The 22,209-nt window shown below is 34.8% G+C and overlaps 1 protein-coding gene across 1 annotated transcript in view; it reads left to right on the top strand.

Moving 5' to 3' along the window:
* Positions 1–15,532, top strand: part of LOC112975179 (membrane-bound O-acyltransferase domain-containing protein 2) — a 31,106-nt gene extending 15,574 nt beyond the window's left edge. Inside the window, exons 4-9 of the mRNA XM_026084910.1 lie at positions 568–760; positions 3,851–3,954; positions 4,299–4,363; positions 9,293–9,425; positions 13,645–13,796; positions 14,399–15,532. Of these exons, the coding sequence (XP_025940695.1) occupies positions 568–760; positions 3,851–3,954; positions 4,299–4,363; positions 9,293–9,425; positions 13,645–13,796; positions 14,399–14,621 (870 nt within the window). The 3' untranslated portion in view covers positions 14,622–15,532. The remainder of the gene's footprint in view (positions 1–567; positions 761–3,850; positions 3,955–4,298; positions 4,364–9,292; positions 9,426–13,644; positions 13,797–14,398) is intronic.
* Positions 15,533–22,209: the final 6,677 nt, after the last annotated feature.

The following is a 22,209-nucleotide window of genomic DNA, read 5'->3' as shown; positions in this document are numbered from 1 at the left end:
GGAATTTACATATTTTAAGACTCCAGCAGAGATGACTGATGCATTTAGTTGGGCAGCAACTGAGCACCTGAATTATACCAAAGATTACTGAAAATGAACTAAAGCTTTGCCATTAACTTTGGAATCTCTGCAGTGACAGTGCTCAGCTCGGATGTCCTGTTCTGGCTTATGTGCTTAATGTCTTAACTATTTATTTGTTTGGGTAATTTTACAATGAAATGTAAAACTGGAACTGTGAAAGATGTTCGCAGTATTGAAAGGGTTTTTCAGGGCCTGAAACTGTAGTAGGATTTGATCTGTTGCATTCCCCAGAAGTGGTGCTCATAGCCTAATCAAAACTATTTCTTGAGCATCTATAAAATGTTACCAACTATTTTTAAGTTGGTAGTACGTATTACTGAAAAATTGGCATATATACATACATATATATGTGTGTGTGCACGTGTGTATGTATATGTATATATATGTATACACACCTGTGTAGGAAAGGAAGGTTATAACTTGTGTTTGTTTCTAGAAGWTTGATAAAGCTGAAGCTTACGAGGTCTCCTGTCTTAAACTTTTCAGATAGCTGTGGCACAGAAACTCTTAATCTGTGGACTGTCCTTATTATTTCACATGACTATTACAAAAACTTTACCTGTGGAATACAACATTGATGATAACTTCAGAGCTACAGCATCATGGCCTGTAAGGGTCTTCTACCTATATATGTCTCTTATGGCTGCCAGACCCAAATATTATTTTGCATGGACTTTAGGTAAGCAACAAAAAAGTGTATGTATTGCTTTTCATTTGAGATGCTGCCCACTAAGCATGTGTTGATGTGACAGTGCCCTCTTGAGGCCTTAGGAAAACATTATTACTTTTAAGTAGTATGAGGTATTGTCAGAGTACACTTGTTTGGGGGGATTTGTTTGTTTTCTTGTTTGTTTTTTACAAAACAATAACATTTATAAAACTAAGCACAGTGTTGTAACAGTGTTGCAAATGAGATCAGGGTCTACTGATCAAATCTCAGTGAAACATGGGGGCTTTTGGCAGGAAGGTAGTGTTTTAACAAGCAATGACTTTTTTCCCTTTTAAAAATTGTACTAAAGCTAGTCTGATACCTGTTTTTGATAATTAGATTTCAGCCTATCTGAAAAGCTATTCCAAACCTCTCTCTGTGGTTAGTTATCAGTAATTTGCTTGATGATGATATTCAAGCATAACAGGAAAGTGAATATATTGATATACAGATATATCATAGTGTTTGTTAATAGTAGTTGGCATTTGCAGTAGTATTTCCAGACCTTGACGGGTGACACTTCATTTTTACTCTTTGCTTGCTAAAAATTTTAATTGACAGAAAGACAGAACACTGTAATCACTCATCTAAGACACTGAATAGATCGTGTAGTTTAAACAATATTTTACCTTACACTTCATGCTACTAGGGRAAAAAAAAAAAACCCACACACCAAGATGCTATATTTATGTAAGTTAGCATCTTGGAAATGCCTCACAAAATGGATTTCATCAGTTTTCCTCCTCTCCAGTTTTACATATCTGTTTCATAATTCTTTTGATTGAGAATCTGTGGAAAACAAAGCAATAAAGAGCCTTCGTGTATTAGAGCAGCATGACTCATTTACAGCTGCTGGTTTCATTCCTGGTCAATGGATGAAGTGCTTTCAGCTTGTCTGAGTATAATAATTCTGGGGCATATTACAGAAAGAAATAATTCTGAATATTGTGCTGTTATGCACCAGTGTCATCTCTTGTCAAGAGCAGGAGTCAGCTAAAAAAAAAAAAAAAATCTTCAGTTTTTTTCCTGTAATTCTTCAGATGGATTTCTGTTTATACATGCTTATAGCATTTCTTTGGCAAAATACTGAAGAACATGAACTGCATCAACTCTGTACTTTATTCAGTTTGCTAAGTACCTTGTTTTGGCCTTCCTCCTTCCATTCCACCTTATGTTAACTTTAAGGGTGTGAGTAGAATGTGCAGTGGCCTTAGGTTTTTACTGAATATTATGCTTTTGAGTTGTACTTTGTTATTCTTTGCACTTTAAAAGAAATCTGTTAATAAAATGAATTACTTATGTTAATAAAATGAATTACTAACTGAATACTTACTAAAACGATAATAAAATGAATACTTATTCTAGCTGTGCTCTCTGTACTCCTTAGTAAGAAAATAGATTTTGATGTCTTCAGCTGTTTCTAATTGAACATAAAACTGTCTAATGTTTGAAGTTGGCATGCATGATCTCAAATGCATAGTAGCAAATTCTGTTGCTTTTAAAATGACTTCTTAAAATTGTTGTTGAGAGGAAATAAAAATGTTATAAATTACCGTATATTAAATCACATGTCACAAAGCTTGCCTGCAGACCAGTAGAAATCAGGAGAATCTGAACTGGAGGAAATTACCTGTTAGAGTGGACATAACTTAAAAGTTTTAAAATGCAGTATTTGGAAAAGAAGGGAAAATACTTGTTTCTCTTACTTTCTGAATACACTGGATTAGTGCCTTCTGTCGAGTTGTTGAGAAGAAAGGGGAAGAGAAAAGATAATTTAATTGGCAGGTCATTGCTGTGTAAAGTAAATTCATTTTTAATGTAGTAATATGAATTGAGCAAATTTTAGGAGGGGATTAGCTGTAACTTAATATAATTATATTTATATATAATTTGAATATATATATATATAAAAAAATATAATTATAGTGCTCTAGATGAATTCTGAACTAACACAGAGGGTTACTGTCCTGTAACTAGAGGACTCAATCTGCATTGCTTCTTCAGAGCCTTTTGTCTGCCTCACTTCCAATTCTTTAGTATTCTTCGGAATTATGAGAGGAACTGGTGTTCTTCCACACATGGTCATTTATATATCCATGTGCCTCGTGGTTACGGTGTTTGGGTGCATGCACTCAAGTGCCTGGCTCAGCAGAGGCAATATTTGGGAAAAACTCCAGTTCCAGGTAAGTGGTTATCCAAATTTAGGAGGTATAACTTTGAGGAAGCTTTAGCCTCTGAGCTAACAAAGCTGAGGAAAAGGTGGTTAGTGAAATTTGCAGGTGGTATTCAGTGTAAAATCTCATGCTCTTTCCCATACAGTCTAAATTACAGTAGCTGACTTTTTCTCCAAGAGAGATATGCTGTTTGTTTTGAACTATTTGAGCTTTGATATGCATTGTGAACACTTCAGACTCGGGAGCGTGTCACTCACAAGTCTTGTGCCACCAGTGGAAGTTTGGCAACTTGTTTTAGAAGTATGCAATGCTTACTAAATTACTCTGTTTTTGTGTGTTAGGTTTYGCCTGGTCTGTGTGTGGTGCTGTAAATGTGCACCTGTCTGAAGTGAATCATGCAATATTATTTTTATGCTTTAAACATCACCATAGCTATTTAATGAATATCTAAAAGCATGCATCTGAGTGTTGAGCTGCTATCTCAGATGATCGCAACCAATATATAGATAACCACTTCATAGTCTCAGTGCATCTCATTGAGTTTGTCTGTTTTTCTGTCAAATTGCTCAAGCAGGCCTATCTGAAGCACAGCATGAAATAAAACTAAGTAGACTGTATGAGAGAAAGAAGATACCTGTACCGTGAAACAGTGTTATTTTTCATTCTTTTGCTTTTGTATAAGATTTTCTTAAATTGAAAACTAGAATGTTGCTTGGATTGTTTCCTGTTTGTTCAAGTGTCTAATACAGTGATCCTTGGTATTAAAAAAAATAAATATGCAGCTTCCAAAATGTGATAAATATTGTGAACAAACTATGTGTTATGTGATGTGAATACTTGCAATACAGTCAGTTTATAATTCATTTGTTTCTTTGTTTCATTGCAGCAGATGCAATTAATAATGCCGCAGGGTTTGGTTTTAGAGGTTATGATAAAAATGGAGTTACACATTGGGATCTAGTATCAAATCTGAGAATCCAGCAAATAGAGGTTTGTTCATGGCTCTTTCAAATAAAATGCATGCTCATGGAGGTACTTGGTTGTAATTTCATTAACTGTTCCTGTACATTTTGTTTCTCAAGATAGTGAATATGTTATTAATCAGAAATGATGTGTTCATACTCTTGGGAAAGGATCGAAAATAAAGTCTGTTTTGGATATGTTTTACCTGTCGGTTGACTTTCAAAATCTTTTGTGCTTATAAACAGCTGAGTAAATTCCTGGCTTCCTTATTCAATTAATCACAAAATAGTCTTTTATAATTTATATTACATAGTTCTGAAATATTTCATGACATTTTACAATCATGGAAATAATTTGTTTTCATTTTACAGTTTTCCACAAGTTTCAAGATGTTTCTTGATAACTGGAATATTCAAACAGCTCTTTGGCTTAAAAGGTATTTATTTTTTAAAGGAAAGCTTTTCTGCACTGAAGTTTTAGATAAATATGTCTTTGAAGATAATTTAACATTTAAAGCTAAAATCCACAAAACAGTGTGGTTGTGTAGCCAATTCCATTGGACGTTCCTATTCTTGAGTAATACTTTAAACCCTTTGAATTTAGCACTTACCTTTCAGTGTAACCTATCAGGTAATGATAGAAACTGTTTGTCTTTACCACTGTTCAGAGGCAACCTAAAAGTATTAATTTGTAGAGGAGTCCTTTCCCTCCCTCCTCCCTGCCCAGTCTTTAGCTTTCCAAGCAGTGCATGTTGCTGAGAGCACTGTGCAAAAAGCACATCTTTGGCTGCCAGCCTGGGAAGCGCTGACTTTCATTAGCCACACAGGGATACAGGGACTTGCCTGTGTTCTGAGAGGGAACTTTGTGCTCTCCGTCCATAACGACTGCGCTGCAGACATCAAACCCTACAATGTGCTGTCAAAATAATTTGCAAACTACTCAGCATATCCCTCAGATGCATTTTTTTTCCCCTTGTCTAGGGAACAGACATAGTGCCCAGTGAAGTAAATCATTCTGCTTTTACCACTTCACTGTGGTAACTAGAAGGTAAAAAAGTGTTCTTGAGAGCAGTAGAGACACAGGTATTGTTTCCCTTCTCCCCATCTCTTGATAGGTGGTCTTTTACCAGTAGCTGGGGGTTTGACTTAAACCCCATCTTGGAACAGTTCAGAGGACTTTGTCTCTTATCTTGGGATGGCTGGGAACAGGATGTTGCTTCCATCAAACTTCTTTACAGGGTTTGTCCTCTTTGCTTCTGAAATGTTTTTTCTGACCTATGGAAAAAAAGAAATTCAACTTTGTGATTAGTAAATTGAATTTTGTGATTAGTCTAGTTGGCTCAATAGACAGTAAAATCTGTTGCTAGGAGAGTCAGCAAGGAAGAATTATATGCTCACAGGTATTGAAATGTATCACTTAGTAAAGCAAAGCAGTTATTTAAAAATTATTTTTAGTTTAGAATGAAAATAGAAGTTTATCAGTATTGAAACTGTAGAAAAAGGTCAAGTTTCACAAATTTTCAAATCTCCTAAATTAAATGATTTTAAAAGAAAACTTTTAGTGGGGAATAAAGTAACATTTCTGTTGAACTGAAAGAAGAAAAATTCAAATCAATTGCTGGTGTGTTGATCCTAAAAGAAGATGCTAAAAGAAGTTAGCATCTTTAATGAGTATTTTTAAGAATAGTCAGAGGATATCTTTTAAGGATAGTCTATATGCGTCTTCATTCTGCCACAGTGTAAGGGAGAAGGGTGGTTCTTAAAGTTTCACTGTGAGTAAAAAAAATCACTTTTCATTATTATATATGAGGACCATGAATAGTAGCACAGAGTATATGTTACCAATCACTTGATTAGTTGGTATGCTACAGCAGTTCAAATAGCACAAGCTCATGTTTTACTTTAAACAACCACTTTTAATACCTCTCTTGTGTACCATTTGTAGAATTACCTAAAATCTTAGCTATTTCTYGTATGAAGTACAGAAATACGAGGCATACAAAGCATTATTTCTGTTCTTTCCTGATAATCTTGAAAAAGGAACCATCAAAATTACAGGACTTGCACAAACCCTGATCAGGTATAAAAAACTAGAGCTGGTAACAGCTCTTAAGCAGTTAACTGAGCTACACATCATAAAGAAATTTAATAAATATTTAATGTAGATCACAAAATATAGCAATTCAAAAGTATTACTGTAATAAGTTAAAATAGATATTTACATGGTAGCATGTATCAACAATATATATCATTGTGATAATATTTCCTGGTTGAGAAGCTGTTCTTTTTCCCCCTCAGCCTGTTCATTCTTTTTTCCAAACAAGACATCTAATTCCATTTGTCTTTGGTCATATTTGCAAAACCTCTGTAGTTCTTATTGCTCTCTCCTGGCTTCTTTCCAGATTTCTTATCTTCTTACAGTGGATGTAGTGTACTTCTCCTAAGATCTCCAAGATCTCTTCCTGGCTTGTTGCAGTCTGGGTGGATGATTTGAGTGGATTAATTACCTTCTTTTTCTTTAGATAATATGCTTGCTAATACCTCACAATATTGTGTCTGTCTTTTTTGCCCAGCAGTCTATTGTTGACTCCTATTCAGCTGATGCTGAGTTTTTTGTCTTGTTGATTCATATTCATGCTCAGATATACTTTTTCAGTAACACTACATACTTAGTTTTGTATCTTCCATTTGAGGTTACTTCCTAGGTGTTTTAGACTTTGGGCTTCATTCCATCTTGTTGATTTTTGGAACATCATTCAGTCTGTTAAGTTTGTTTTGAATTCTAGTCCTATATCTACTAAGAAAAAAAATACCAATCTCTCATCCCCCTTCCCCCTCCCCCCCAAAAAGAAAAGAAAGTGGCAAGGGATGAAAGAGAGGGGGAAGCGTACTTTTAAGTCTACCATCCAAGCTAGTAATGGAAGTATAGAACCAGACCAAAGACAGTCCTCTGCTGAACAGTTGATGCATCTTCCCACTTCTAGAGCAAATCATGGGTAAGCTATATTTGAATAGGGTTTCTCAGCCTGTTGTGATGACCATATTTCCTTGAATTGCTTTTAGGAGTATCAAGGAAATGTTTCAACAGGACTTATCACTGACAAATCCATGGACGGGTTTTTAAGTTTACTTTTAATTCTTTGGCATTTTTTTCTTCTCTCCTACTAGATATCTTGTTCTCTAACTTGGGTTGATATGGCTGAAATTTGTTTAGTTCAGTGAGCTTTGTTAGTTCCTGCATGCTTTGCAGGGTAAAAACAAATTGGGACTGAACTGGTTTACTGATTTATTAATGAGACATAGGTCACTGATTGGCAGTTAATTATAAATTCAGTTTTAATATCAGTACTGCAACAGATAACATTTTTTAAATGTCTAGTATTGTGGTTTATTAAACAAAGTTTTAAACACCCTTCTATAACTAATCCTGAGAAGTTTTAATAGCACTTGCAAGCATGTAAATATGCACACGTGTGCACACACTTGCATGCACTTCCCACCTCTGTTCCCCTCATACACAGAGAGAGGACACGTGGGCTACAAGCACACAGGTCCTTCTGGAAGTGGGGGTCCCCTACTTGTAGACACCTCCTGTGGAGATGTACATCTGTTCAGCTTTATGGGGAACCTGCTGGTTCACAGGTCAATTAGAAAGCATGCTCTGAGTTCACATTCGGGCTCCTGATGTAGTACGTCCTGCATGGACAGCCCGCTGGCTGGCTGCAGACTGCTCGCTGTGTCCGCCCGGGAGGATGCTCTGTCTCAGCCTAGGCAGAGGTCATGTCGTGATGCTGGCGCGGGGACTTGTGGCAGTGTCAAACCAGGTTTTGACTACTACTGTTGCCACTCCAAGGTCTCTCCCTGGCTTCTTACAAATTTTCATGTTTCTTTTATACTTCTTTTCAGGCTAACACATTCTTTGTTTCAAAAGTCTCCTTGAAATTTCCTTGTTACTGTTTAATTTGGCTGATGGTTGTCTTCCTCTTCAATATGATCTGTTCTGGGCAAACAACCTCTGACAGTTTTGTGTATTGTGCACATGCACACACCGCTTGCTCACTCTTTCTGGGTCCACATCCTTATCTTAGCATGTGTTGTTAGCCAGGCCATTTGGCAAGGGAGGGAGCTATGCAGGTACCCCGCACTGAAGAACTCTAAGATAAAATTTACCAGCCTTCTCGACTGGAATACAACAAGTTTAGCAGAATACTTTTGTTCTTTCCCAAATCAGATCCTGTCTTTTTACCTTCTGCTCCTTAACATTTACCATATCAATTGGTCTCAACAATCTTTTGAATATATGGAAGTTGTAGTAAAGTAGATATTGAATATTTCAGCTGTTTCATTAAGTTGTCTTCCTCTTTGAATAATGAACCTGCATTCTCCTCTGTCTTTCTGTTACTTGGTATGTGTTTATAAAACATTTTGCATATTGATGTCTATGGCCTCTGTTAGTTAGAAGTCATTTTGTGTATTAGCCTTAGTCGTGTTCATGCATGCTCTTGCTGTTTATTTTTACTTCACTTTCATGTGCATCTGTTTCCATGTTTTCTACTGCTTTTTGGTTTTCAGATCATTAAAGAACTCTTGATGAAGCCATATCAGGACCTTACCATGCTTCCTATCATTCTTCCACATCATGATGGTTTGTCATTGTGTCATTTAATGTTGTCTTTTAGAAAACTACCACCTTTCTTTAACTCCTTTTCCCTTCTTCCTTCTAGAATTCCTGTCTCTAAGACCTTGCCTATTTATTTTTGAGTCTCAATTTTTAAACAGCAAAATTCAGCATTTTCCTGATTTGATACATTCACATCCCTAGAGTCATTAACTATCATTTCATTATCATCATGCTCACCCAATTGCCCTACACAGACATATTTTAAACTATAGTCTCTSTATTATTCAGAATTGAAGGCAGTTGTTACTTTTTCCCTTCTCCCATACATTGCTTTCATTTTATGAAATAAATATCTGACTCATTGCAAGAGTTTGCTGGATAGTCTGTGCCTTCCAGTGTAGCTTTTCRAAGACATTCTTGGATGGCTCAAGATCCCTTATTAGCACCAACACCTATCTTTGGATGTTTCTGTATCACTTCATTATAAATGAATACATAAATGATGGCATTGAACATGGGTTAGCACTGAAGGTTAAATCTGAATCTGTGAATAACTTGAAGTATTTTTTTATGAGTCATAATGTAATGGTATTATTTAATACATAGTTTACTGTAATTGCATTGCAAATGGTATGTTAGAGATACCAGATGCTAGAAATGTAAATATATAAATGATAACAGGTAAGATGTTGGTAATCTTCTATCTGTCATGTTAATTTATATTGAATTGTCTTTGACTTGCTAGAGTGTGCTATGAGCGAGCCACCTTCAGCCCAACGATCCAAACCTTCATTCTTTCTGCCATCTGGCATGGGGTATACCCAGGATATTATTTAACATTTTTAACAGGAATACTAATGACACTAGCAGCACGAGCTGTAAGTACCAACCAAGTATCTTAAATAAGTATTTTTTTTTAATGAAAATTGATCACATTCTGCTTTATAGTTGACACACAAACAGTCTCTGATACTGTTGTTTACTTCTTTAGTTATGAGAGCAGTAGGAATGATTAATGATAAGGAGGGGCTGATCAGTAGGAATAAGCAAGACTGTACACAGACTATAATATCTTTTTGGGATATCTCTTATGGAAGCTTTTCCTCTCTATTAACTGATCAGGTATTATGCCATGCTGAACAGGGTAATGTCACCTAAGATTGTTTTGAAAAAGCATTATCACTGATGACCAGGAGCTTAAAATTTGAGGGTCCATGCTATATATTTATAGAGTCCCTCCCCTGTCCCTAGTTTCTATCCAATACTGTTCTAAAGATGCTAACTAAAATATGTTTCATCTCAACTAGCAGATAAACATCTCTAGTGCAGTTACTACCCCAAATTTGCCAAGTACCTATGTAGTAATATTAACAAAATGTTGCAGCTGCTATTCAGAAGCAGTCCTGTTAACTCTTTACTTGCTCGACATTGGCTGAGTAAATTTGTCAAAGCTCTTATAATACTGCTTGAGAAAGCTGAGTAAGAACAGAGGCAGGTTACTCAAGGGGGAAGAGGACCAAAAAATTAGATGATGGCTAGGAGCAGAATAACAGACCCCTCTTCCATTGAAATAACCAGGAGAATGAGAAATGGAGCAGATTTCTCTGTTGCTAAAATAGCTAGGAAGGGGAAGGTGGTACTTCAATTGTTATAGATTCTTACTAACAGTAATAAAACGTGCTCCTCTTCTTTCTTTACAAAGATTTGGGTGTTATCCTTGTTTGATAGCATTGACTCCTTTCTTCATGATAGGCATAGTTCCCTTCTCCTTTCCAGATTCTACCACAGTTGACTGTTCACATTTATTAGCCAGGGGACTGATGCAAAAGCCAAGGTCCAGGGAGGCTTCACAAATAAAAGTTGTTGCATTCTCTCAGCAATGCGAGTCCTGTAAATTGGACTCCTCCCTGCACTTCATCCTGGGCTTCACTAGTAAGCTGCATTGTATTCAGATTTCATATCTGTCAAATCAATAGGATGTTAAATAAGAAGCTGTTTAGTTTTTGTATGAACAGGTACTTAATATTAACTGATAAAGTATGTTAAAGAGATATTTTACCATGTTTATAGTTTAACTCTACTAGCCTTTGTTAATCCTGCAAAGTTCAGCAACCCTTATCACCTCAGTCCTCTCATGTCATGCCTAAGCATGTATTCAACTAATTTTACTCCCTTTAATCGTTACACATTTCATAATCAGGTGTTTACTAGGGACAATTATGGATTTATTTTAAATGTGATCCTTTGAGTCCTAAACTACTAGATTTCTACACAGGAAATTCTGTAAAGGTTCACCCAAGTTTTACAGAACTCATGAACTCGGGCATTCATGTATATGTCCATAGGAGAAAATGGGGGAAGATGACAGATAGTAGGATGAAGGATATGTTTTATGTAGCTAGAATGCCTTAACTTATTTAGTTTAACTAAAAAAAGGCTCAGAGGAGGAATATGGGTAAGAAGGGCAAAAGAAAAGGGTAATATTCTACAATGTAACCAAAAAAAAAAAAAATCAGAAAAATCAGCATGAGCTAGCTTTGTATACATTTTGGTGGGGAGCAATAACAGGAGTGGTTGGTGGAACAACCTTCCATGGAGAACAGTAGTTAATTTCCCCCCACCTCAATCTTAAAAATCTTTATTTTTTCAGGAGCAGGGACCTTGTCAGAGTCTGTAGAGCCAGTAGATGATCAAGAGAGTATAGGAGCTGTTGAAAAAGATGAGGCTTTAGAGGAAAGACTAAATTAATTCATATGATAAGGAGGCTGGTGACATTGCTATTTAAGATGCTTCTTTAGTGAAGTCATATTAGAGGTTCTGTCTCAAACTTGAGTTATCTATTGAAGGTCACAGAACAAATTAACAAAATAAACAGCAACAGATCTTTAAACCAGACAGTACTCATCCAAGAGTTGTAAAGGAACTCAAGGGTGAAATAGCTAAACTGTGTACTTTGGTGTGCAACTTTTCAGAGAAGACTATCTCAATGCCAGATGATTGGAAAGTCGCATTTGTGATAAAAAGCTATAAAAAGGGTGAATTAAACATGTTTTGACTTGTCAGTGAGTTCCTCTTTAGGTTCCCCTAACTGTGTTGATCAGACCTCCGTTGACTATGTTGGGAGTTCATGTAGGCATTGGGAGGGCAAACTGGGGAAAAAAAAAAAAAAAAAAAAAAGGATGTTTCAAAGTACAGGTTCCAATGGGCTAGTTCTTCACTATGATATCTTGTTCATTTTGCATTTTAAATTGAGTTTACGTATTTACTCTGTTTTTCTAGCTTCATTTTAAGTACCTCACCCTTACTTGTATTGGGCTAATTTCTAACAGCTCAAAAGAAATTATGTTTGCCATGCATGATAAGTAGACATGCATTACAGAAGTGCATCAAAAGTCACTGCTACAAAGAATCAGTGTCTATAACAGGAAAAAACAGGGCTGCAGACTGCAATTGTTAGTTTAGTGTCAAGTGACAGTTTCAGGATATTTCCGGTCTGATTAACGTGAAGTGTTTTATTATTAACTTCTTAGAAACAAGTCTTGTGGAGGGTTTTGAAGGAAAAAAATCACATGGGCATTATTTTCTCCTATGAATGATAGATAAAACTGGAAAAACAGTTTTGAGAGAAAATTAGGCTAATTCATGGCAGAGGCTAATGTGTTAACACAGCCAAATGCAAGTCAATAACTCCATTTTTTTAATATTAGCCTTTTTAGGCTAAACTAGAATGACCTAAAAGGTGGTAGTGTGGTGTATGGGTTAAGTTTACATCCTTTTCTGTGGAGCAGAGGGAGATTCTGAAATAGAGAATTATGATTTAATCAGAAGAAGCAAGGAAAATGATTGTTCTGAAGGTGCATAGTGAGAGCAATGTTTTATTTGTCAAGGCAGTCCCAGGAGAATTGGATGGTTCAGAAACCAAAATACCTGACAGAGCCTGGATGGGATTTCTAGCTACAAGTCTGAGGGCAAGAGGGGAAGGGAAAGGAAAAGGAAGAAACTTAAATATTCTAAGAAGAGTTTAGACATCTTGGATGACTCTGTTAAATGTTTAAGTGGAAGGAAGATGCAGTGGATCAGGGGATTGATTGGAATGTTAGAAAAATTGGTATTATGAGTAATGAAAGTTGATAGAAGATGAGCTTTCTGAATATCAGAAATTATATCAGTGTCAACAAATTCCAATTAGTAAAATGAATGAGGACTGAGTGAAGACCCCGGGGTTTGGCCATCTTCAAATATAACTTAGGTAGTTGGGCATTTTGAGAACCTTCAATATGTTCACAAGCTTAGAAATAGAAAGGAGAAGACAGTAGGAAAAAACTGGGAATACAAACAGTGAGATGTGAAGATAGTTTTTACTTAAATGAGGGCCATGCAATGTTTGTTTTGTGACAGAAGAGGGAGGATGAGAGATTGAATAAGACWAACTGAACTGCCATCCTTGGTCACATAAAGGAAGCAGGGGCAAAATCTATTGGTGTCTTTCTGATGCACAGTCTTATATAAAATTGAACCCAAACCTGCATGGGTTTGGGGTTTTTTAATACTGTCGGTATTCCGTTATTAGAACAGAATTTTATGAACAAAAGAAAACTCAACATAGGAAATGATTTGAGTTTTTTTAGAATAGTTTCACTTGATATTAGTTGTTACTAAGAATCCTGAAATATGTCATTAAAATTGATTATTTTAAATATTCTGATTTATACCCTACCTGTTCTAAAATATATCCTATTAGCAAGTATATGAAAATGGCTTACCATATAGAAGCTTTCAGCAGAAGCATTCTGGTTTTCAATTACTACAAAAATATATGTTTGCAGAATCACTTGATGGAATGTCTGCTACATTCAGATAGGAAGTCTAAAGTTGGACTGGATTTATACTGGAAGTATCCACTGTGGGTGTGGGTGTGTACACATTCATTTACTTTAATTCCTGTGCTGGATAAAGCATACTATTTGAAAAGGCAGGGAGAGAATATGAACTGATTGTTATTGAAGTTAATTTATTTTGGAATGGTTCAAAGGTACTTGTCCAAACTGTAGCATTTCAATTCACCTAATCTAACTTATTCTTACCTGCTTTTTTTAGATAAGAAACAATATCAGACACTACTTTGTTGAATCTCCTACTGTTAAACTATGTTATGATATTGTAACGTGGATGGCAACTCAAGTAGCAATAAGTTACACAGTTGTGCCATTTGTACTGCTCTCTGTAAAACCCTCTTTCACCTTTTACAGGTAAGCACATTTTACCTGTTTCCTTGTTCTTTTCTTTAACTTAAAGGCAAATATTTTCTGTTGCACAAGATTTCTGAAGTCGTTTTAGTGATAATTACAATATTTGTTAGTTGAGCGAACTGTCTTTCTATTCCAGCACTTGAGCACAGTTTCTGTTGTGTTTAAGAAATCAAAGTGCTTTTGTTTTCCTACTGTAATAGGCTTATTTTTTCCTGAAGGAAAAAAAGAAAAAAAGGGGGGGGGGGGACGCATTTGAGATTACTCTATGCCCTTGACCTACTTTATAATAAGACAAGAAAATGGCATCCTAAAAGTAACTCTTATTAAAAAGTAAATAGTTCAAAGCAGGTTTCCCTTCACTCGCTTCTGGTACTGATAATAGAAATATATTATCATCTTTGTAAAGCACTAAATACCGTGAGGGAAGATTTTATTTCTTTTTTTCCCATTACTACTTTAAAAGAAAGGAAATATTAATGTCTTACTGATGCAAATTTCTTACATGCAATCTATCATATGCAAGTAGGTTTCGACAATTTATTTAAGCATCCTGTAAGAGCGGTTGGAGTTTTACTGAATTATCATTTTTGTTTATTTTTTAGCTCCTGCTATTTCTGTCTTCATATTGCCAGCGTCCTGGTGTTGTTGGTATTTCCATTGAAAAGAACTCAAAAAGGAAGTAAAAAGCATGAAAGCATCCAGTCCATGTGGTCCAAAAAACTAGAAGAAGAAAATGTTTTGCAAAAGAACAGTTATTCCACAACAAATAATAGTTTCAGTCAGAAACAAGAAATAACCTGCAGATATCAAGCACTAAAACAGTGATTGAGAAATACTATGATGAATATATTTTGTATGTTTTCAGAAACCCATTTTTAGCACCTTTTAAAGGGGTTTGTATTTGTTTGCAAAGATGTTTAGTAAGAAAAGAATGCATTACCTAGAAAAATCACGTACAATAGCAAGACTGGAAACAAAACAAATTAACCCCTCCCATGCCATGTCCCTGTGGGTCACGCCTTATATGAAGATATTACCATTATTTCAATGGGCACTCAGGACTTGCAACGTATGTCCATAGGGTCATATGTGTGCCCTTTGCTGAATGTACGTTGTGTATCCCAAGGCACTGATGGGGTGGAATAAAATTGTGTCAATCTAGGGTTAACAAATGGAAATTATTTTTTCCAAATGACTTGCCTTAAACCCTCTATTTACTGAAATATTGTTTCTAAATGGTATTTTCAAGTTTGATTTTATGTGGAATGCATATATAATACTAAATGCTATAAAGAAGATAAAAATATGAAGTGGAAAGTCATTAGAAGATTTTTGAATCTTTAAAAGGGAATTGCAATAAGCATCTCAGTATTTGGAGGGTTTTCTTAAAGTATCTCAAACTGTTGCAGTACACTACAGAACTGTAAACATTACCAATGCCAAATTATATGTAGGTTTCTTTGATAAAGAGTCTAATTACACAGAGTCCYTTTGAATGGATTAAAAAACAAAACTGAAGGTTCACCTTTTCCAGAGCTTGATAGCTCTAATGTAGGTTTCTTTTACTTTAAAATAAAAACAATATAAAATACCACTAAGTGGACTTTGCAGCTAGAGAAGGAAAGGCAGCCATAGGACACAGAAAAAGACAATGTGCAAGCACCAGGCTTTCAGTGAAAAGTGCTTTTTTACCCTTAAATACCAGAAATCCTTATTCTAGAATGGAGCTATTTTACAAATAATGACTTTTTAATACTTAAAGTCATTTTGAAGTTTCAGGCATGCAGTAGTTAGCTGATGATGCTTACACATAAAAATAGCCAAATTACCTTGAGCTCATAGATAATAAAACAGGAAATTGCTGATAACCAAGTTTTGTATGCTTGATAACTGATGGCCCTTTATCCAAAGAAATATGTGAATTTGCGGAAAAGCTTTTTCTTTAACYTAGAATTTCAGATGCAAAGTTCACATCACATTTGTAGGTAAATAGAGAAAAAAAAGAGAATATCTGACTGAATTTTAATTATGGAAATATGTCAAGGGGATAATGCAGTGATTATATCTATTCCAGACCATTTTTGTGGTGATGGTCCCTGCTAGAGTACTGTGTTAAAGGGCTAGACTTTAACTGCTTATATTCTGTATTTTCATATTACTTTTTTTTTTTTTTTAGTAAATACAAACTGTTTATCCACATGTTATTTTAGCTTTAAAATTGATGCATTATTTTTCCCTGGCAATATTTTGTAACTTGTTGATTAATAACCTACAAATGAATGAGAAAAACTTTATCATGAGGAAATATTTTGAATCTTAAAGACTTTTGATCAGATATCTGATAGCACTAGTGGGGTGAATATTCTTAATATTTGTAGAACTGCAGTGATAGTCCTCAGTTTTGGGGACATTGTCCTGCAAAAATAGTCACAAGACTTCTCTGGGCTAACTCTCTAAAGAACCAAATCCTAAGTCAGGTCAGAGGTGTTTCCTTGCCATGATAGTTTTGTGTCTGGCTTTTGGCTACTTGCCCAAAACTCCAGGAGGAAGAAAACATACTTCTTCAGTATAAGGAGGTTAGCACTAATTAAACTACTTAGGAAAGTGGGAGTGAGAATGCAGTGGGAGCAGATGAGTCTCTGTTTTGCTGAGCAGGGATGCTAATATGGCAGTCATGAAAACCGATGATCTTCAGAAGAAAATAATCTGATTTGTAAATCCTTACTTTAATTACACATGTAGACCTCTCCTTGAATGGAGTTGCAGTTGTCATTATACGCCTTTTTGAAAAGGCATTTTTGTCTTTTTCCATTGCTTATAAGTAAGAGCACACTAGTTTGTTTATGCTTATTTATCCTTATTAGATATAGAATCAGGAAAGACATTTTCCACCTTCTGTTCTTGAAGGGACACTTGCTTTAAATAAGGAATAGAATTGCCCATTTCTGGATGGATGAGTAGATTTGGGGTTGATGCTTTCAGCATTTGTTACTGTTGAACTTAAATCCCTCTTCCTTGTTGGTGCAGTCTACATTTCTACCAGAACAAGCATTTTTGGATGCTAGTACAACATCTAATGTATTGTTTTTTTCCATTAATATTCTGGTACCCTTGTTTTGGCATGGGTACCAATGTGTGTGATGAGGCGATTTGATTCTTAAAAATGAAATACAAGAGCAGTTGTAAGCGCTCACAAAAAGCAAACAGAGTTAAGTTAGAGAAGTATTCAGTACTTCCGTCTGAGTGAATTCACATATAGTTTTGTTTAAAATTCTTGTATAAGAGGAAGTTAAAACAGTTAAGAAAATCTGTACCTGCTTTAGTTGGGCACTAGTAGCAAAATACAGGTTTCGAAGTTGGGCRTGATGGTTTCTGCATGCATTACAATTATTTTTTCTTCATGATTTGAGCCCCTTAAAACATTACAGCTTTAGAAAATTATGACAATTAATTCCATTAGTTCTGCACAGAATTTCTTCTGCAGTGTAGTGTGCTAGAATTTATGCTTTAAATGTCATTGCTAAATATAAAAATACTCTGAACCAAAATCTGCTCTTCATGCAAATCAATTATCTATTGTGACTATGGAGAGAGTTATATTTTGGGTTTTTTGTTTTTTGTTTGTTTAATGGCAGCACTCTGGTCTTAGTCATTGTGTTTTTGTTGTTTTCCTTCTGCTTTGCTAGTTATCTGCCTTGCTATGACAAATGAAAATGTTGCACTGAATCCTTTTAATCCATTCAATGAAAAAATCAAGAACAAGCAGCCCTCATGCTTCAGATAATTTTTAGTTTTTATATGTGTAATTTCATAATATTGGATTTGAAAGGATGTTGGTGACTTACTATTACTGAAAAAAATATTAGAAAGTAAATTTCTTAGAAATGTTTTGGACATGAAGGTAACCTGGTTTTAAATATTTTTTTTCTCTTATTAACTAATGTACATCTAAAAGGTGAAAAGTCTTTATTGTATTCCAGTTCAGCACTCTCTGAAAAGTCAATATAACATATCCTTCATAACTTTATGCTGCTTTGCAGGTATTTGCCTATTGTGAACGATTCTTCCAGGCACTTAATGTGTTAATGTTAGTTACTAAATGTAGTCACCCTCATAGTAGCTGTATGCTTACTATTTTTAATTTTTTATGTTTCTGTATTAATGAAAGATATCTATATTATATATTTAAATAATAGTTTCAGTGGTGCCTACTACTGTTGTGATAGAGAAGGCTCTGTTGGCTTTACAGTTGCATATATGCCCTTCTTATTCAGAAACGTTATTCTTCCACAGACATTCCTTAAGCTGCCACATCCACAAGATTTCAGTAATAGGTGACAATTTGAAACCTATTACTGTATAAAAATATTGGTATGCATTTTAATATGCTCTTGATGACAAATCATATTTTAATGAGAATACTTTACAAAAAGATCTTGGTATATCCCCAGCTCTACACTGACTTGTTTGATATCATGACTCGTGATGTTTTACCGGTATAGTATATTATTTATTAAAAGAATTTTACACATACATAACTTGTTCCCTCTACCCTATGGGAATGAATAATACAAGTATAAACACTATTATGTGTGTATGACAGGATGCACACAGAGTAGTTGTGCCCCTTTACTGACACTGATCCAGTTAGTGGTAAAACTTCTGATGTAGATGAGATCTGTTTTTGCAAACACCATTACAAGATCCTGGCCTCCTATCAAATTCATGTCAAAAGTAATTTCAACAGCTTCTGGATTGTCTCTCAGAAGCTTTGCAGACAAAATTGTATATTTGTTTAAATACATGGTCAAATATATCCTCCATGATTGCATGCAAATGTGTCACTGATGCTTACATACAGACTTTCACATGCTCAGCTCTACAAACTCGCCTTGAAAAGATAAAGAAAAGTACCATTTGCAATAATTTAGGCTTTCATTTCCCTTGCTCTTATCTCTCACTTTCCAATTCTCATTGAATTCTGAAATCAGGTTTCTGTAGTTTTGTTTTAAAAGGAAAATTTGGAAATAGTATCATTAATTTTGAAAAGTGATCAGTGTTACAAATCAGAAGGAAATACCTTTCAGAATTTTAATATGAAGACTCTAGATACAAAAATATGCATATATTCAGTGCTGATTCATCGTGGCATTTAAGTACATGATTAGCCTTTATGTATTTATTTAAGTCCAGTAATATTCAGCAGTTTTGGGTTTTTTTTAAAGTCCTGTTCAAAAATCAATTGGCTATAAATGCTTGAAGTTAAACAAGCACTTAGGTGCTATGCTGAATTAAGTATCTAAACAGAGGCTCTACTGAATTGAGCCTACTCTCATTACATTTCCAGATCTGTCTGGACCTAAGCTAGTTGTACTGTCCTGGCCTTTATCCTCCTCATAGTCATTGCTGATTTGGCAATATTACGTGCAGAACTTGACAGAGAAGTTTCCTGCTTGCTTGTGACCCAGGCTGCAGCTGCTCTTAGCTAGGTCTACCTGGATTTTTGAAGTGTATTGCAGTTTTAACCTAGGCACTTGATAAAAGGTCATGAAATCCAGGCATCTGCAAAGTCACCGTACAATCTTACCATTGCAAATATTGCAACAGTTGTTTATTAAGGTGAAAAATAAAAATATTTTTACTATTTTTAATTTCTTAAAAACATGTTTGAGGTGAATTTTTTGTATATTTCTAACAAAACCTAATTATCAGCTGGAACAATTTTCATCCTGTTAAATAATATTTAAAAAGCAATTTTGCTCACCTTGCAGTTACAGAAATGTGCAAAAGCAAATTTTGCCACTTAATTCTCTTCTGTGTTAGCTCTGTGTCTTGTGACTTGCACCTGCTTTTGTATTTTAAACATTTTTAAATTGCCTGGATTCATGTGCATATCCATATAAGCATAGTGTAAACTTCATGGATTGAGGAACTGTAGTTGCCTATAGTATGCATAAATATATTTAAAATAGGCCATATCAATATTTACATGAGACTAGTTTTGAGCCCTCCAGTTGTACGCTATATTTACTGAAATCAGTTCTGTTCTTAGAGTGCTAAGCTTTCTGTTTCCTAAAGTGAAAACAGAACCTGTAGGTTACATTTTAAGAAGAGAGTAAAGCGCTTCTTTCAGTTTATTGCAAAACCAGCCCTTCCAGGATTTTCTGCAGCATGCTATGAAGATATAATTTGACTTCAGGTATATTACTGAAATCTGAGTTGGAAACTATGCAGGGCTGCTTTCAGAGAAAACTTTTTATATGAGTCAGTCCTAGTACCTTATTGCAGACCAACTTCTCAGTAAGAGAAACCTTTTCCTTCAAACACTTCTTTAATCTTACTTTCATTCTCTGAGGGGAAAAATACCCCGGGTTGGAATTKAGATTTCACTACAACATCTAGTATGAACAGATAGCTGTGGTCCATGCTTTAGTCTGAATTAGGCTATTAACTTCCTTCCAAACTGTGAAGATGTAATACGAGACAAAAAAAAATAGCGAAACGGGGTGCCTAGAGACTGGCAATCAGAATAGTGCAACACTACGTATTAAAAGTGCAACAAACTTTTGTCACAATAAGTTGAAGAAAGGGAGTATTTGCCTACACATATTTTGCCTTTCGATGTGTTTATTGTTTCTCTTAACACCTTTTCTTTGTCTTCTTACCTTTTTTTGTCCAGTGATATTGACTATTTCTATGAAGAATCTTCTGATGTGTCTTACTGTGACAAAGGTGTCAAAAATGATACAATAGTAACTAGGTAGTTATCCTTAAATCCCAGACCTCAGATGTATTCTAGATCAGTTAGAACACAACGTTCAAAATGTATTGATTGAAAACTAGTGTAAGATGGGTAAAATATAGCGTTATTCAAAGATGTTGTAATAAGTTATTCAATTTAAGAATTTAAAATATGGAACTTTGTTCTTTCCTGCCTTGGTTACACATTCAAAGGAATAGTTTTACCTCAATGCAGAAGTAGTTATGCCTCCAAATACCCATTTGTTAAGATGAGAAAACACCCCTAAAAGTGGATAGCGACAGTATTCCTCAATTTGCCTTTCCTGGTTCAGAATATAATGCATTGTCAGTGAATTTCATTTTTATTATTCCAAAATATATATTTTTTAAAAAGTGTTATTTTTCAACAGATCCATAAACTAAGTGTTGGTGTATGGTAAAATTAAAATACCACTGTTAGTTACACTGTGATTGTGATATTTTAATAATTACTTATTTCTAATTTGTCTCAGCATTGCTGCAGAAGCAGCTTGCTGTTATGTTTTAAAGGTGTTTTTAACTTGCCTATAAATGTTTTTTTCTAATTTGTGTCTTTAAATCTGATTAAACTGTAGTTGAAAAAAAACTTTGAACTTGTTTTGCTAAATTCATTGGTGTCTGTCTGTTTTTGAGTAAGTGCTAAGAGAGGAAATTATTTTAATGCAGTTCATCTGCAGCAGCTTATGGGATCTAACAAGTGATTATATTGTTTGCTGAAGGGATTTTTTTTTTTTGCGCCACGGTTCTGACATTTGAAATGATCACTGTTTGAGGGAAATATTTAATGTTGCCTCAAGAATGATAGAATAACAGGTGTAAAAAGCTTAAACTGAACATGAAGACATGTGTATCTAGAAATATTTAGATTCATGTGAAGTTTTCACAACAATGTTATGAGGATGGAAATATACTTGAAACTGAGTTTAATCAAATTCACAGCCCTGACATTAAATATTTACCTGCTTAAGCAAAAAATAATATTTTTTTCTTTACTGTGTACAGTATTAAGCATTACAAAACATTCATTTACATTTACATTACGAAATAAGTAACATGACTGCCCATGTGCTATATCACAAAACAGCATCTTTCCATATTAATGCTTTTGAGGAGACATCAGAAGACAAAAATATGTATGTCAAGTGGTCATGATTTGGATCAATTTAGGTTAAAGACATTAGAAAAGTAAGGAAAGAAAACAGCTTAAGTATTATAGTAATTATAATCAGCAGAATAATAATAAACTTGTTAATTATTAAAGCACAGTAGCTATTTTTTAATTGATGTGTCTGTATTGGGCAGGTGTTGACATCTGAAATAGTGGTACAATTGTGTGCGGGAGACAGACTTAGTTACTATAACAGTTAAAAACAACTTCAGTTGCTTAAAAATTAAAGATTGAAAATGATACATCTATTATAAGGGACAATAAAGAAAAAGATCAATCATGACTGCAAAAAACATGTAATTTTTCAAAAGTCTTGCTAAATTTCATCCATAATCTTGAAGTATTGCACATCAAAGAGCTGTAGCTATGTCAAGCTAAAAACATGTGGTGATCAGATAAAAACATCTTCAGACTTGGATGAGACAAACCTATTCAAAAGGGTAAGGAATGAAACACCCATTTTTA

The sequence above is a fragment of the Apteryx rowi genome, unplaced genomic scaffold (genome assembly GCF_003343035.1).
Source record: "Apteryx rowi isolate R43461 unplaced genomic scaffold, aptRow1 scaffold_654, whole genome shotgun sequence".
Lineage (NCBI taxonomy): Eukaryota > Metazoa > Chordata > Aves > Apterygiformes > Apterygidae > Apteryx > Apteryx rowi.
Note: the sequence above shows the minus strand (reverse complement) of the source record. Positions and strands in the feature narration are given on the sequence as shown.